At 55.2% G+C, this 16829-nt stretch overlaps 2 protein-coding genes across 2 annotated transcripts in view; both read left to right on the plus strand.

Annotated features, from left to right (window-relative positions):
- LOC131486568 (guanylate cyclase D-like) overlaps positions 1-13194 on the plus strand; it is a 52454-nt gene extending 39260 nt beyond the window's left edge. The window contains exons 15-20 of the mRNA XM_058686483.1: positions 31-223; positions 6379-6553; positions 7579-7677; positions 8514-8608; positions 8930-9015; positions 12841-13194. Coding sequence (XP_058542466.1) covers positions 31-223; positions 6379-6553; positions 7579-7677; positions 8514-8608; positions 8930-9015; positions 12841-12949 — 757 coding nt within the window. The 3' untranslated portion in view covers positions 12950-13194. The remainder of the gene's footprint in view (positions 1-30; positions 224-6378; positions 6554-7578; positions 7678-8513; positions 8609-8929; positions 9016-12840) is intronic.
- A 186-nt stretch (positions 13195-13380) lies between these two features.
- LRRC32 (leucine rich repeat containing 32) overlaps positions 13381-16829 on the plus strand; it is a 28633-nt gene continuing 25184 nt past the window's right edge. Inside the window, exon 1 of the mRNA XM_058687704.1 lies at positions 13381-13517. The gene's annotated coding sequence lies outside the window, so the exon portion shown is untranslated. The remainder of the gene's footprint in view (positions 13518-16829) is intronic.

The following is a 16829-nucleotide window of genomic DNA, read 5'->3' on the forward strand; positions in this document are numbered from 1 at the left end:
CTTGTGACTCTGGTCCTTCCCATTCTTCAGGTCTGTGGCTGGAGCTCTGAAAATGGGGGCAACCGTGGAGCCAGAGTACTTTGACCAGGTTACCATATACTTCAGTGACATTGTGGGTTTCACCATCATCTCAGCCCTGAGCGAGCCCATTGAGGTGGTAGGCTTGCTCAACGACCTCTACACACTGTTTGACGCTGTTCTGGGTAGCCATGATGTGTATAAGGTGAGAACACCAGAAGGCTGGCATTCCAGCTCTCCTTCCTGTACTGCTGTGTTTGTGTCATACATTCACTTCTAGTCATTTACCTGTGTGGCTTTATCAGTTAGCTATTGCCGTGTAACAAATAACACCAAAACCCAGTAATGTAAAATGATAAGCATTTATTATTGCTCACAAACCTATAGGGAAGTTGGAAAGTTCTCTGGACTCAGCTGGACCACTCATGCATCTGTGGTCAGTTGCAAGGGAGCTAGGAAGTTCTGCCGATCTTGGCTGGGACGTCTCATGTGTCTGGAACCTTGACTGGGACAGCTGTGGCCCACATGGTCTGTTAACCCCAAGTAGGTTGGCTGGTATCATTCACATGGTATGGCAGGGTTCTGGGAAAGAAGACAGAAGCCTCTTGAGGTCTAAGCTGGGATTGGGCACATGGCTATTTCTGACATATTCTATTGGTCAAAGCAAGTCAAAAAGCCAACCCATGGGTGCCTGGCTGGCTCAGTCGGAAGAGCATGCAACTCTTGTTCTTGGGCTCTTGAGTTTGAGCCCCATGTTGGGCATTAAAGTTTACTTAGAAAGGGGCCAACCCAGATTCAAGAGGTGGGGAAATTAACTCCACCCGTGCTGGGCAAGGGCCGACAGATGAGTCATCTCCTGTGCCTGTCCTCAGGGAGAGCTCACTGCTATAGATAAAAGATGAAGACAGCCCACAGTAAAAGCGATGGTCAGGGCAGGCAAAGGAGGCTGAGAGGTCCCCCAATCCAGCTAGGGTTAGACGTGTGGAGTAAAAAGCAAGAAAGTCTTCCTGGAGGAGGTGCTATCTTCCTAGCGCTGTCCAGTCTGGGTGTGGTTCCTCCAGGCAAGCCATGGGGGAATAATGTGCCGAAGCCTGAGCCTTGAGGGGATGGGCCTGGTGAGTATGAAGAGTGCTGAACGGGTTGTAATGGCTGGACGTGAAGTGGGCTGGTGGTGGAGTAGGTGGCGGCTGAGGGACACTGGAGAGGGGAGCAGGGGCAGAGCTGTCAAGACCTTCCACGATCTAGTCCCTGTGCATCTCTCGACCTTGGGTTTCAGTCCCAGCTTGGCCACCAGCTTCTGTGTAGCTTTGGGCAAATGGTTTCCCTCTCTGCACTTCTGTTTCCTTATGTATAAAACATGAGGAATGGTGACCTCAACCTTGGGGGTTGGCAGATGATGGGTAGTTCCTAACCCCCTTGAAAAAGTGCTGTGTAAGCAAATTGTACCTCTGTACCTGCTGTGGGGACCCCACCCTAGTCCTGCCCCTTGTTCTGGTCCAGTTGCTAGAGGTCTTGGGTCACTTCAGACACAGTGGAGGAGGTGGGGTGGGGGAGCTCCCCAGAAACTGCCACACTCAGACTCCACTGGCCTTAACCTCCTTTTGTGACCCACCAGTCCCCTTCCAGCCATAGCCCTCCAGGGAGGCAGGGACAGGGGAAGGCCAGGCCCTGTGGCAGAAGCCAGAGTGGACAGGATGCCTGGACAGAGGCACCTCTTTGAGGTGCCAGGCAGTCTGCTGATAGCATTATGTACAGTATCCCAACAACAATAATTGCCAGTACTTATTGAGTGCTTACTGTATACCGGACAGTAGTCTAAGTGCTTTATATGTACTAATTCACTTAATCATCATGGCAGTCTGGAAGGTAGGTAATGGTACCCCACTGTATATATGAGGAAACAGGTGACTAATGGGTTCATCTAATTACATATTTCCAGTGGCATGTGAAGCTGAGATTTGAACTTGGGCATTCTGATCCCAAGACCTCCCTTCTCTGGGGCTCACCATCCCTAAGAGATGAACATCCTCAGGTTAAACCAAAGGTTCATAGTGGCCCACAAGACCCTCCAGAAGCTGGCCCCACCTACCTCTTTACCTGTATCTCTGGCCGCTGCATCTCTGCAGACCTCATATTCCTCACACATGCTTTGCTGACGGGGCTACTAGGCCTTTGCACACGTGGTTGCCTCCTCTTGGGACACTGGTCTCCCTCCATGTCACCTGGCCCCCTCCTACTCATCCTTCTGGCCTCAAGTTAGCCTCCTTCCCCTCCCAGACATGGTTAGGAGCTCCTGTGTGGTGCTCTCATAACTCCCCCTGGAAAGCACAGCCACACCGTATGGTTCTAACCTAAACCCCTCTGTCCCCAGTGCCTGGCAAAGTCCAACACATGGTAGGTTGTCTGGAAATACATATTGACTGAGTGAAGAGCTCGCTGAGGCCCAGAGAGGAAAGTGACTTGCCCAAGGTCACCCAGCCAGTAAGTGGCAGAGCCAGGACTAGAACCCGCAATGTCTCCCGCCACAGCCTGGCTCTGTCCACTATACCACCCTGCCGCACACTGAGCCTCAGAGACCTGAGCCACCGACATGCCAAGGACACAGCTTCCCTCCTGCTCCCCATGCTGGAGCCTATACTCCTGCCTCAGCTCCTGGTTCTGAGATGTTGTCTCTCATGCTGGCTGAGTTTCCCTCTTGCTTCCAGAGCCGCCCTGGCCCTGTGGGCCCCAGGAAAAGATTCCTCATCTCATCTTGCTGAACCCCGCAGCTTTGATGTGCCCTGAGTCACCCCTGGCCTTGCCTTTTCCTCTCCTGTTAATCTTTTCTCACACATGTGCCCCTCCCCGCTCTGAATCATACTTTCTGATCCGCTCTGAACTCTGGCCAAGAGGTCTGCATCTTTCTGGCAGGATGAAATGGAATAAAACAAGGCCCGCACACCCCTCCAGATGTGGGGAAACAGGCGGCCTGTTCCTGACGATGTGTGAGCGCGTCTCTCATCACTCACGCCATCCGCCTCGGTTTCCCCTTCGTCCCCAGCAGGATCTGGTTACTGCTCTTTAATCCAGTCTGGGTTGGGAGGCAGCCAGGCAATCATTTCCTGGTTCTGCAGGGGTTCGTGATTTCCTCCCAGCACGCACTGAATGAGCACTTTATGCACATGGCTCCAGCAGAGCCCGTGTGGGCTACAGGGGTGGAGGGGACTTACCCTAGCCCCTCAGCCCCAGCGGGAGAGACCGGCCTTAGCCATACTGCCAAGCGGCCCTGGGCAAGTCACTTTACCTCTCCGAGTTCCAAGCACCCATTTGTAAAAAGAGGTGAAATTGCCTATTATGGCTTAGGATCGTTTTACAGAGCGAGCAGCGTGAGAGGAAGGGCTACGGATCATTCGTTCACCAATGCCATGACAACCACCACCACGAGCAGGTGCCGAGGCCTTGCCCTGAAAGCACAGATGGGGCAGAGGTCTGGGGTGGGCCCCAGCATTAGTGAGGCATCTACAGAGGACTCGCCCAGCCAAGGGACTATCACAGGGTATTTCATTCAACCCTTGCAATGGCCCTCAGAGGAATGGACCGTTATCCCTTCAGATGCAACACAGGTTCAGAGGGGTAAGTGACTAGCCCAAGGCCACACGGCAAGTCAGTGGTGGAGTTGGAGTTCACATCTGTGTTTTGCCAGTATGGAAACCTTGCCCTCGCTTCTCTGGCTGTGTTCTCCCACCCACAGAAGGGCCACGCCTGCGTATACCCTTGCGTGCAGCTGAGTGCCGACTATGATAGGAGTCTCTGAGTGATCATCTTCATGGGTCTGAGCTCCTAGAGAGTGGGGCCTGTGCCTGATCGTCTTGCTGTCACTGGAGTTGTAGGGGTGATTATTAATGACACTACAGGCAGGTGGAGGGCAGTCTAACAGCTTAGAGACACTAGCATGTGCTTCTCCTCCCCAGTCCGGACCTGGGGTCGCCCGACTGAGGCAACGCTGGGTCTCCAAAGCAGATGTACCGTCCCTGAATTTCAGCTGCACGCTCGGCGGCTGACTCAAAGTCAGGCCAGCGAGCTGTAGTTCTCCGGGGCTGCCTCTGGGAGGCCAGACTGACCTACGCACAGGTGCTGACTGCACAGGGCAGTCGCTGAGGAAAACCCCACACAGCAGGCACTGTCCCCCAGAAGAGAGAGAGAAGCGGCGCAAGCCACGCGTATCAAGAGGCAGCACAGCCTACGGGCTCTGGGGCTGGACCGATCGAGGTCACATCTGCACCGTGTGACGTGGGCAAGTGGCTCAATCCTCCGGCCCGATGTCCACCTGCAGAACGGCAACGGTAACGGTGCCTACCTCACAGGATTCTTGTGAAGGTCTAACGAATTGATGTTTGTAAAGGACTTGGAACGACGTCTGGCATGTGATAGCTGCTATACCAGTATGTAAGCGCTTCGTCCTTTCAATCTCGCCAATCAGATAATGGGTTCTTCCTCCTGTGGGAAGAGGTGGGTGGGCAGAGGGAAAGCCAGGGCTCGCTCATATTTTTCCCTCCTGGCGCATGGGGTGGGAGGTCTTTCTCCTTTGTGAAAAGGTACACAGTGGGGCGTAGCCATGTGCCCGACCCCTGCCACGTTCACTGCCAGCCCCCAAGTGCAGGGTGGACAACCGCAGGTGATGGGGAGGCAGACGGGGCTCACGGCCCAGAGGAGGGAAACATCTGGTGACCAGGAAGATTTTAGGGACTCCACGAAGTGTGAGCTGGGCCGATGGAGGGCTTGGATCTCAACAAACGGGGACTGAGAGAGAGCATTTCGGGCAGGGGGACCAGGCCATCGAGCAAGCCCTGAGTGTCTCTGCGGACAGCAGAAAGGTTCCCATTGATGGAAGCATGGGGAACGAGGAGTGACCGTTAGCGTTTTGTCAGGAAATTCTGCAGATCACAGGAGTCCCTGACTGCCAGGCCACAGGGAGCAAATTTAAGCATCTAAACAGAATGTGGCATGATTAGGGCAGATCACTTCCTGGCAGTGGGGTAGAGATCGCCTGGGAGGGTGACGGAGAGCTTTGGGGAACATGGGGAGTAAGGCACAGTCTACAGCAAAGGTTGTGTAAGAGATTTATTGAGTTGCAGTGCTCCCTATGGTCAGGGGAAGTATTTATGATTATGATTATGATTATTTGCACACCAGGTGCCAAGGGAGAGCAGATGTTGAGAGCCGGCCAGGACCTGCTCCCCAGGTCCGGGAGGTGCCAGCATTTGCTGGCTTTGGGAGAGGCAGTGCAGGAGCTGGGCTCTTCATCCTGGAGAGGGGAAGACTTGGCGGGTAGAGTCACATCTTCACCTTGGCTGGCCTGGCCTGTGGCGGGGAGGAGGGCCACGGCACACGTCTGTATCCCCAGCAGCTGGAACAGGGCCTTCGGAAGAAAGAAGGTGCCTGGGAACGCTTTGTGGCTAGAGTTCAGGAGCTAGAGCTGAGAGCGGCGGGTGAAAGGCAGGTTTCTACTCCACTCAACTTTTGAAAGTCAGAGTTGCCTAGAAGAAGAAGCAGCCACCTCTAGAAGGGGGGGGGGGGGGGGCTTCGTATCAAGAGGTGTAAGCAGGCCAGGCCAGCCACCGAAGAGGCAGGTGGGTGGCCTTCCACTGAGCATCTATGATGAGCCTAGTTCTTTTTAAAAATTTTTTGGGGGTAACATGCAGTGAAATATCAGTTCCGGGTGTAGAAGTTAGTGATTCGGCACTTCCCTACATCACCCGGCGCTCATCACAAGTGCCCTCCTTCAGCCCCGTCACCTGTTTCACCCATCCCCCTGCCCACCTCCCCTCTGGTACCCGGAGCCTAGTGCTTTCAACACTTTATCTTTCATATGCATTCCACCTAAGAGGAAACAGGCTCGCACAAGTGAAGTGGTCTGCCCAAGGTAAATGGCAGAGCCAGGGATTGAACCCGCATCTGTAGGATTCCAACACCTACGTTTGTTCCTCGTACGCCTTGGAAGGCATACTAGGTATACTTATTTTCCAACCCCCTGGGGTGTATATGCATCGAATATACATGTATTCCTCTCCAGATGAAGTCCTGATCTGCTGCTGTGGCCTTGCGCAGACGGGGCGCCCAAGTCCGATGCCAACGGGCTCATGGCCCGGGGCCAGAGAAGCCCAGATAGCCACGGTCAACTGCAATTCAGACCAAGGCGATGTGAAGCGTGCAGATCTAAGTGTTGCCAGAGGCACCTGGGACGGGAGGCCTGGTAGAGACGACGCCGTGGGCCAGAGACTTGAGGGGTGGGTCAGGGCTCCCCAGAAGGGCCTTGTGTGAGCTGGGACGGTCCAAGGAGGGCGTGTTCTTGCACTGGAGCGTGAAGGCTGTGACTTCTAGGTGGAGACCATCGGGGATGCCTACATGGTGGCCTCAGGGCTGCCCCAGCGCAACGGGAGCCGGCATGCGGCCGAGATCGCCAACATGGCCCTGGACATCCTCAGCTCTGTGAGAGGCTTCCGGATGAGGCACGCGCCCGATGTACCCATTTACATCCGGGCTGGTCTGCACTCAGGTACAAACTGGGGGCTGTGGGGGCGACGGGCCACGTCAACCTCCCAATCGTTCCAGGGGCATTGGCTGGGGCAATCCCAATGGTGTGCTTCTAGAATTCTGAGATCCTAAAACTCTAGGATGGAAAATTTTGCATTCCTTTTGTTCTTCTATTATTTGAAGGTTCTAAGATGTTATAAGTTAAAGAATCTGTGATGCTCGGTTTCATACACACACACACACACACACACACACACACACATTTTGTCTCAGCATCTGTCAAAGCTATTTTGAGTTCATATTGAGGAGCTGATAGTCTGATAGGAGAGGCAGGACAGAGACCTTCTGTGGTTCTGCAAACAACTAAATGTTTGCTGGGATGGGTCAAGGAGAGACCTTGGGGCATCTTTCTCAGGTCCCCACCCCTTCCTACCTCCATGGTTTCACCTGCAGGATAAAGTCCAAATTCCTGTCCCCGCACCCCCCTCCCCACCCCTCCCCAGCCTCCCAGGCCCTTGTTATTCCCTCCAACATCATCTCCCACAACTTCTTACTTGCCGTCCTATCCAGACTCAGCTGCTTGCCGCTTCCCTCAGACCTGTGGGCTCTCTGCCTCTGTGCCTTGGCACCTGCCATGCCCTGCCCACTCATTCTCTCATCCTTCAAGACATAGCTCATGCACTGCCTCCTCCAGGAAGTCCTCTGGGCTGGGTCAGACTCCCTTCTGGGGCCAGCACAGCTCTGGTGCCTCCATTTGACAACATCGATCACAGTTTACACGTCTCCCCCACCAGGCTGGGAGTTCCCCAAGAGCAAACGCTGGCTCTGATTTATCTGTGTGCCCACCCCCACCCCTGGCACAGAGACTGGCACCAATATCCTCTCTTCTCTGGGTATAACTGGAGACTCCATATAGCTTCATCTTCACCCCCCAGCTGGAGCCCAGGATGTGTTGACAGCAGAGGGGGTGGGCAAGGGCAAACTGTCATGGGAACTTCCCTTGGGTCCAGGACCTCCTGGCGCTCACCGGACACATTTGAATTTCAGGGCCCTGTGTGGCAGGGGTCGTTGGTCTCACCATGCCTCGGTACTGCCTCTTTGGTGATACTGTGAACACCGCATCCCGGATGGAGTCCACAGGACTGCGTGAGTGTTACATTTCTATCTTGCCTGGGTAAGGGCTCTCAGTGACCCCTGCAGCCTGGCTGTTTGAAAGAGTGCTTAGTAACCAAATCACCACCTGGTGGCAGTGTACCTTAGTTGTCAATGAAACAACTGTAAGGAGATCGCGTAGGTCGCTGGTTCTTGTAACTTTCCATGGGGCTTTTGGGATGATCTCGTGAGAGAATTAGCCAAGAGGAAACAATGACTTGGGAGGCAGGAAACCTGGGTCCTAGCCCCTTCTGCCACCGGCTTGTCCTTGAAAATACTCTTCCTCTAGGCCTGGGTTTCCGCACCTTTACAATGAGGAGACCCCTCTCGATTTTTCAATGTCATTTTAGGCCCTTGCTGGCATCAGAGGCCACACTGATGGCTTGGTTAGAGCAGCTGTCAAATCTGAAGTCCTGGGACATGTGCTTCTGGCTGCATGAGTTGTCTGCTCCCTAACGTCGTTTCGACACGTCCTGCGTGACTAGATGCAGTGGCCCTACCGGGGAGTCCTGCTCTTGAAAGAAAATGACTGCTTGTCCCTCTGACTCCGTCTTCATTGACTTCCCTATCACTAAAAATCACATTCCTAGACATTCTGACTTCATCGTGAGTCCCTCTTAACACTCAATCTATGGAATCCGCTTTTCCTTGAGGCCCCTAGTGAGGCCTCTGGTCTACCAGAGGGACAGGAAGGTTAGGTGAAGGGTGCCGTATGAATCAGAACTGGGTGTATTACTGGCTGGAACTGGGGGCTGTTAAGGGTCTTGATAGTACGAAACACTAGGTATGCTGCCACCTGGTGGTGACTAGATTACTACCTTTCTGGCTAGCATACAGGATTCATGTCAACAGAAGCACGGTCCAGATGCTGCTCAGCCTGGATGAAGGCTACACAGTTGACATCAGAGGCCAGACTGAGCTAAAGGTGAGGGGACTCTCTTTCCTGGCATTGATGGAAAATCCAGTGTTTGGGGGCAGCGGGACAGATTCTCACTCATCTGATAGAGAAGGAAATGCCTGCCTGGAGTCAAGGATGGAGTCGATCGCCTTTACGTGTCTTAATCACTCCCCAAATTCTAAAAAAAATATATATTTCTTCCCGGGAGCCACTCCCTCTTTGACTCCTCATAAGAAGAAGGGCCGGGATGGAGAAGTCGCTTCTCCAGAGCTGTCTGGATCTGCGCCCTTTCCTCCGGCCTCACTCCCTGCCCGAGGCGTGCTCAGTCCCCTTTCCTCTCTCCTCCAGGGGAAGGGCAAAGAGGAGACCTACTGGCTGGTGGGGAAGGCAGGCTTCCCCAGGCCCCTCCCCACACCACTGAACATCAAACCTGGGTGAGTAAGAGGAATTGCCCGCAGAGCTCAGCGTCTTTTGTTTGAAATTTGATATTTGTTATTTTTCTGATCATAAGAGTATTATTACCTGCCCAACGCGGAAAACTTGGAAAATACAGAATTCTTTCACGATTAAATAGTTACCTCTTTCCAGTCCCGAGAGACCGCTGCTGCTAGCCTGTTGCTGATGCGTTTGTTGTGGATGAGGTCATGGTGCCTGGATAATTTCTCATTCTGGTCTGTGCTGTCCGTATGGTTCAGAGCCCTTTATAAACACACATTTGCAGTGACGGCATCGGGATCGCAACATGCGGGCGTGCGATGGTTAGGTCGGCCTTTCCCTCGGTGCTGGGCGCGTGACCGTCTCCCCATTTGGAGCCTTGGTAAAGAGTTACTGGGCGTTTGATGTCAATTCGGACTGTTTCTGCAGATGAGGAATCTATAGATGAAAGGACATTCACACTTTAGGGGCCAAGTGAGTAAGATCCTCAGAGAGCTTGTGCCTGCCTGGCAGTTTGGCCCTTCCCTTTGTCCCCTGTCCTCCATGACCCTGCGTCCTTCCCAGAGGGCAATGGGGGTGGGGTGGCGAGGAAAGCAATAGCGCTCCACTGCAATGTGCTCTTCTCACTCCCTTCCATTCAAGCGGTAGAAGGGACCACAGGGGGCCGAGGGCAGGGCGCACGGGTGTTACCGGTGGCTGAAAATGACAGTTTCCTAGAACTGGAAAGGTCCTGGGGACCACAGGTGTGGAAGCTGAGCCCCACTAAGCAGCACCAGCATGTTGGAGCTTCCTGCCCAGGGTTTTCCATCACCAGAACTTCCAACTGGCTCCTCTCACCTCCTCCGGGATGGCCCCCCACCCAAGGCTGCCCCCCTTCCATCTCTCAAAGACAAGAAATGCGCGGGACATACACAGAGCGGGGTCCAGCATTGTAGGACAGGGGAGGGGGTGGGTAGGCACACACTGGGGTACTGGCCGGCGTACAGGACACACAGGTGCACCCTTTTTCCAAGGACACCCCAGCTCCTGGGTGCAGAACCAGCTTATGCTCACATAAACGTCTCCATGCAGCCCGGTTTCTGTGCAGACAGTGTGCTGGGGCAGCAGTGTGGGGACAGGAACAGGGTATGGCCTGGGGCCTTCCCATGTGCCATAGCTCCCTGGCTCACCCATCCCCAGGAGGACAGCCGTGGCCCTTTGTGGCCTTTTCTCGTCCATGAGGGTCCCCTGCTCCGGCCCACCTCTCTTGCCCCTCAAAGGGCAAGCCTCCTCTGCCTCACAGCCTTCCAGGTGCCCCCCACTCCCGCCCCCGTGGGGAGCAGTACTTCTCAGAAGGCCCGTCTGCTGACGCTGACTTCACTTCCTCACCCACCACTCCCTGCCGAGCCCCCGCAGTCTGACTTCCACTCCCACGCGCCCAGAAGACTCTGTGGTCACCAGTGACCTCCATCCATGTCACTAGATCCGTGGGCAGTTTTAGTTCTCAACTTGACTGCTCGACAGCATTTCCCCTTTGCCAGAAATATTTCCCTCTTCCCGGAAATATGCCCCAGGCCTCCCTGGCTCCCCAGCTGTGCTCCTTCCTCTCCAACTGACCCTTCGCAGGCTCCCCGCCAGCTGGCCAGCCCCGGACTCTGAAATGCAGGGGTTCCCTTCCCATCCAGATGCTGAAGACATCCATCATGGGCCTTGGCCCCGCCTCCCCTCCGAGCTCTGGGTTGTACAACTCTTGCTGTCCCTCAGCAAGATCCTTCTGGAGCTTCACCTGGCAGCCTGGCCCTCCTCCAGGGCTCTCTCGTGGTGGGTGGCCTCTCCATCCTCAGTCAGAAAGGTGGAGGACGCTTCCCAGCAGCCCTGCCTCCATCACAGCTCCACCTGGGGGCTTGGCTTTGGCACCTTTCTCCTGGCCCGGGCAGGGGCCGCCCCCCATCCGCTGTGCCCCTCCGCCCCCCACCTGGCAGCCAGAGGGAGCTCTTAAGACGAACACCAACATGATCAATAGGAAAGCCCCCTGTTTACTCAACAGACCCTCTAGGTCTTTCTACTGCTCTGAGGCTCAGGCCCGAACTCTTTCATGCTACCCTGGAGGCCCACTCCTTTGGGCCTGCCCCTGCCCCTGGCCTTGGCTCCCTGGCCACCTTCCACGGCACACTACCTGCTCTTCAGGGCCTCCTTGCCATTGCCGCAAAACACACTAAGCTGCTCTCTAACCTCAGGGCCTTTGCTCTTGCTATCCCCTGTAACGAAATGCCCTGGCGTGGTCCCTTCCCATCCTGCAGGCCTCAGCTCTGATGCCGCTCCTTCACGAGGCGGCTCTGATCACACATGCTGAAGAAAGCCCTGCTGTCACCTCCTTCCCATCTCCCGGCACTGCCTCCCCATAGCACTTGCTGCTTCCTGACTCTTGTTTTTTCGATTCATTTATGGAACGTTCCCCTGCTCACACAAGCCCCAAGAGATCTGGCCGTCTGATGCACCCACGGGTCTCCCAGTGCCGGGACCCCGGGAAGGTGAGCTCTCAAGCTCCCGCCGGCTTCCATCTGGGCCCTGGCCCACCCCATCCTGGGAGTGGAATGGCAGGTCTGGCAAACATCTGTCAGGCTGAGCTCGCTCAGCTGATGACTTTCCCACTCCTTGATGGAAACTTTAGAAAGCGCCAGAAACGTTTTCATCTTCTTGGCTCAGGGAAGGAAGAGAGCTGAGATTAGTCCCCGTGAACTCCACCTGACTTGGGAGCCTCCGAGGCCTTCGGGCAGGCAGGGGAGAATCGGCACCCGCCTGGGCCCCCCGAATCAGACCCAGCACGTGGACACATGGGGCCCACGCACATAAGTGGGCACACACCTGTTGTGGGCCTCCGGTACATGCACACATGGAAATGCCACTACGTGCCCCTCTGTGTGGCTGGAGATGAGATCACAGACAGACCAACAGATATACAGACACGGGATTCTCTCCTTCTCTCTGTCTCTCTAAAAATAAATACATAAATAACTTTAAAAAAGGGGGAAAGGCAGTTTCCAAATTCTTACTTCAGCGATATACTGTAACTTGATTTTCTTTTTAAAGCCAAGTTTTCTAAAGATGCTTTTATCCTTGCTCTCTGTATTTGCCGTATCTACAGAAGTCATTTACCTTCATGTATTTGGGGGTGTTTGGGATACCTTTTACCTTCGTGTATTTGGGAGCCAGTGAAGACGAGGGGAAGGGGACAAATCCCTCTTCCATGTGTTGGTATGGCCACAGCAGCAGTGCCCACGGAAGTGCCTCCTGTCACGTGTCACAGAGACGCTCCACAGAATGGTCGCTTCTCTTCCCTCTACAGGCTCAAAAGTGTCCCCTGCCAGGTTGATGTGAGGCCCTGGCTGTCACTGAGAGCCTTGTTCTCTTCTCCATGCAAAGGTCATAACCCTAACCTACCGTTCTCCAGGCACGTATGGGAAGCAAATGAGAAAACGAAAGAGTGTGCATGGTGGGGGCCCAGTGTCCCTAACCCAGATTTGCCTCGTACCTCAAGATCCACAGAGCCCCTCGGCCCTTGGCATTCTGGCTTCCCAAGCTCACATCTGGAGCAGGGGACAGACCTGGGGCTGGCTCCCAATCTCCTGGGAGGCTGGACACGGAGCCCCACATGCAAATGAGTCTCTACAACTCTTCACCTCCCTGAGCCTGGACCGGGGTACGCCCGTGGCAGGGCTGCTGCCGGGATCAGGGGAAGGCGCAGAAGCAGAAGCGGCTCCCCGTAAGCAGCTGGGGGCTCTCAACGCCCACCACTGTTGTTCTGGATGGCAGTTTTATTCTTCTTGTTTCTTCTTTCCCCCTAGGGATCCCTGGCAGGACCTCATAAACCAAGAAATCAAGGTGGCCTTTGCCAAAGCGCGCCAGGGTATGGCCAGGCCCAGGAGCTCGGGTCAGGCCTTTGCTGGGCCCTGAGGAGGAAAACAGGGGGGCAGGGGCCTGTCCCAGCCCAGAAATTCTTGTGCCTACGTACCCCCAAACCCTCCTTCTACTCCAATCCCCGCAGAGAATGCTCTTGCCCAGCAACCTGAAAGCCAACAGAGTGCTCGTTAAGAAGTGCCCTAGAGCGATATTAACTGATGCATTCCAGTATGAATCCTATGGGCAAACTTGCCTCTTGATACAAAAACAATAAAAATAGAATTATTCCCTCCCTTTCACGCCGTGCTTTGTTCTTGACAAATCGTTGGGACTCTGAGATCTTGTTATCATAGGGCTTATTATTCCTCACATGGAGAACACTGTTCCCACTGTATAGCCCAAGTGCCTGGGCCCAGAGGGAGGAGGTCATGTGCCCCAAGTGGCACAGCTGCCACAGGGAAAGACGGGGACCAGGAGCTGGAGCCAGGCAGAGGAGGGCCCCAAACTCAGCCGGGCGGTCTGTCGTCTCCGAGGACGGAGACTTTTGTCATCCCTAAAATGGGTGTCGACGAGGCCCACGTAAGACTTGTTCCCAAGACAGGGCTCGACCACAGCAAACACTGTAAGTATGCCGCCCCCTTCCCTTCCTCTCCTGCCCTAGCCTGCCTAACCCTTTGGGTATCTGAGAGCACTGCGTTGGGAGTCTAGGTCTTGGGCTCCCAGAATCTCAGGGGAAAGAAGGGGAGCAGAGTGATAATTCCTTAGTTCTTAGGAAAATGAGACTTCTGTCTTACAGGAAAAAAAGCAAACAAACCCACAACCAACTCATTAAAGCAGCTTCTAACATCAAAGAGTTGCTCACCAAACCCCTGAGGCTGATTTCAGAGCAGGCGGACTGGCGCAGGTGGAATTCATTTCCCTGACTGAGGGGAGAGGGCCAGGGGCCAGGGAGCAGGTTCAGCCCTAAACAAACTTGTCCTTCTTCAAAAGACCCCTCGGAGGCAGAGCTGGCACTACACGGAACTGGGGGTCATTGGAAAAATACTCTGGTGGGGGCTGTGCTCACAGAGGCTGCGTGTGTGTGTGTGTGTGTGTGTGTGCTCGCGCACGCACGCGGACTCACATGCACACACAGGAGCAAGAGAGGAGATGTGAGAGGCCCGTGGATGAGGTGCGAATGGGGCCATCAGCTGCTGTGTGGAAAGTGCTAGACTCAGCTTTGGGAGATGCCACTCCTGAACTCCTGACCTACGTGGCTTTGGGCCTAACCTTTTTACACCTCAGCTTCCTGAAATGCAGAACCCGGCCAGTCACCCTGAGCTCCTGGGGACAGTGCGTTCAGCCAAACGAGGCTGCAGCGGTGTGCAGGAAGGAGGACCTGCACACACCAGCTGTGGGACAAGCCCACGGCTTTGTGCACGACCGCGTCTGCACCTGCACACAGCCGTGTTGGTGGCGGGACAGAAGCTCGGCCCTGGGTCCCCTACTGAACTCTGTGGCTCACGTTCGGCCTATGAATTTTCTCCCATCTTTAGGTGACCGCGAGGTCCCTCCGGGTCTGAGGCTTTGCGAACACAGTTTCCATGAGCACACGTGTGGGTCTGTGGAGGCCCGGTGTGCAGGGCAGACCCAGGAGACCAGAATTCAAACCAAGATTCTGGTTTCCTACCATGACCCGGGCAGGGGGTCTCTCTGTACCCTTAGCTGCTCCTGCCGTGCCTGCCTTATAGAGATGCTGTTGGGTCAGAGGTGACAACAGCTGTGAAAGCGTGCACATGTGTGTGAACAGCCCCGCATGGCTTCATGTGCATTATGTGGATGTTGGAGTTAAAAGGGCTCTGGGCAGGCGACTGACCCCGTTCCTGTGCGTGCGTCTGTGTCCGCATGTGTGTGCTTGTCTATGGATGTCCCTGTGCCTGTTGTCAGTGCGCATGTATACGCACGTATGGGTCTGTGTGTGTGCATCTGTGTATACGTGGGCCTTGCTGTGTCTGCACGTACCCTGCTTTAGCTGTGTATGTTATGTGTCCAAGCGTGTGTGGCTGGTCACCAAAGTCTGGGAGCAGCGGCGGATCTCCACATATTTGTGTCTGCGCACACGACGTGCGCCCGCATTTGGGGGGGGGGGGGGGTGTCCAAGTGCATGCCTTGTACACGTGTGGGGTATATGTCAGACTGTGCCTGGATCCGGCCCTGGGTCTCCTTGCTCTTGGGCCCCCCAGAATGGTGATGTGGGGAGAGTAGCCCTTGTCCTGCTGCCCACCCTTGAGCTGCCCAGGCTGAGAAGGGCTGAGGCAGCTCTGGTCCCCGAGGCCCCTGCTCAGACCCTGTGAGGCAGGCCTGGGGCCCCGGGAGGGCACACTGTCTCCAAAGCTGATACACTGCAGATGAATAGAGGCCCCCCACACTGTGGTCCTCACCTCTCCCCACCCTTCCCTCAGCAGCTGGGGACAAGGTCACCGAGGCAGAAGGCCAGTGCCCGCCTGGCTCCTACATCGTGCCTGTGCCCAAGCCTGGGCCAGTTTCCTCGGTGCTGGGAGATGTTAGCGCTGATTTATTCCACACTCACTGCTTCCTGCTGTGGGCCAGGCCCTGTGCCTGGAGCTTCCATGTACGTTGTCTCAGCCACAACACTCACCAAGACAGGAGTTATGTGCCCACTTTCTAGATGAGGAAACAGAGGCTCAGAGGGGTGAAGTGACTTGTCCACGCCAGCCTCTATGTGTCTTCTGATCTGAGGCGATTACACAGTGCTACAAAAGCCCAGAGAAATAGCGATCGTCCCTGAAAAGCTCCCAGAGGGGGCTCCAGAGGGCATGGCTTTTCTGTGAGTGGGGGGTGAGGACAAAACCTTCCTGATGAGGCTCAGGAGGCTTTCAGGAGCTCCCCCTCGTCTTATGACGAGCCAGTGCCGGCTGGTCCCCATGAAGTCCTCCACCTTCGCCATCAGCCTGGGGCCATGTTCCTGTCCCTTGGTCAGTTTCCAGCAACGGAACGCTCCTGGTTCCTCTAGGGAGAGGAGTTCTCATGGTGGCAGGCACAACCACGGGGCTCCAGAAGGTCTTTGCAGGCTCCGGTGGTCTGGAACTGCTGGGTGCAGTGTTCTTCAGGCAGGCACGATTTAGGACAGACTCCTTGGAAAAGCCAAATGCTTTAGCCTGGTGTTCGTCTACTCGTGCTGGCTTCACCTCCCCTGCCCCTCCCACTCAACTCTCTGGTCATGACAGACTGCTTACCCTTCCCCAAACCCAGAGTGATGCCACATCCTGCTCTTGCTGTTTTCTCCACCTACATGACCCTACCCTTTTTTCAATATCTGGCAGACTCCCAAACATCCTTCAAAGCCCACCTAAAAGCCACCTCCTCCTGAAACCCTTTCCCAAGGCACCCTCGATAGGCAATTATTAGTTGCCATGCCCGACCCTCACTTGATGGCAGGAACCGTATCAACTTCATTCCTTTAGCCCAAAGCCCAGACGGAGGTGTGCAGCGGGATGGTGAACCGATGAGCTAACAAACTAAAGAACTAGTTAGCCCACAGGCTGTCAGCGAGCAATCTCTCCTCCTGCAATGCTAGCTCCTGAGCTCTCCTGCCCTTCCCCCCGAGCTCTCCTCCTCTGATGTTCTCTGCACAGGGCTCGTGTAGTCTACTGCTGAGTTAGGATCCTGCGTGCCATGTGTGGGCAGTGTGTCAGTCCGTGGCTCTCCTGTCTGCCCTGTCTCTCCTCACCACCACCCCTCCTACTGCTACAGATGCTCTTACCTCCACCCCTACACTAGCCTGAATGATCTTCCCTAGTCCCTCTGCTTCCTACTCCTTCTGGCCAGCTCCTCCTCACCCTCCACACCTCTGTTCCCTTGCTGCCTCCTCCAGGAAGCCTTCCTGGAAACCATCCCTTCACCCGTGCACACTGCAGGAGGGGCACCTCCTCTG

The sequence above is a fragment of the Neofelis nebulosa genome, chromosome 10, assembly GCF_028018385.1.
Source record: "Neofelis nebulosa isolate mNeoNeb1 chromosome 10, mNeoNeb1.pri, whole genome shotgun sequence".
NCBI lineage: Eukaryota > Metazoa > Chordata > Mammalia > Carnivora > Felidae > Neofelis > Neofelis nebulosa.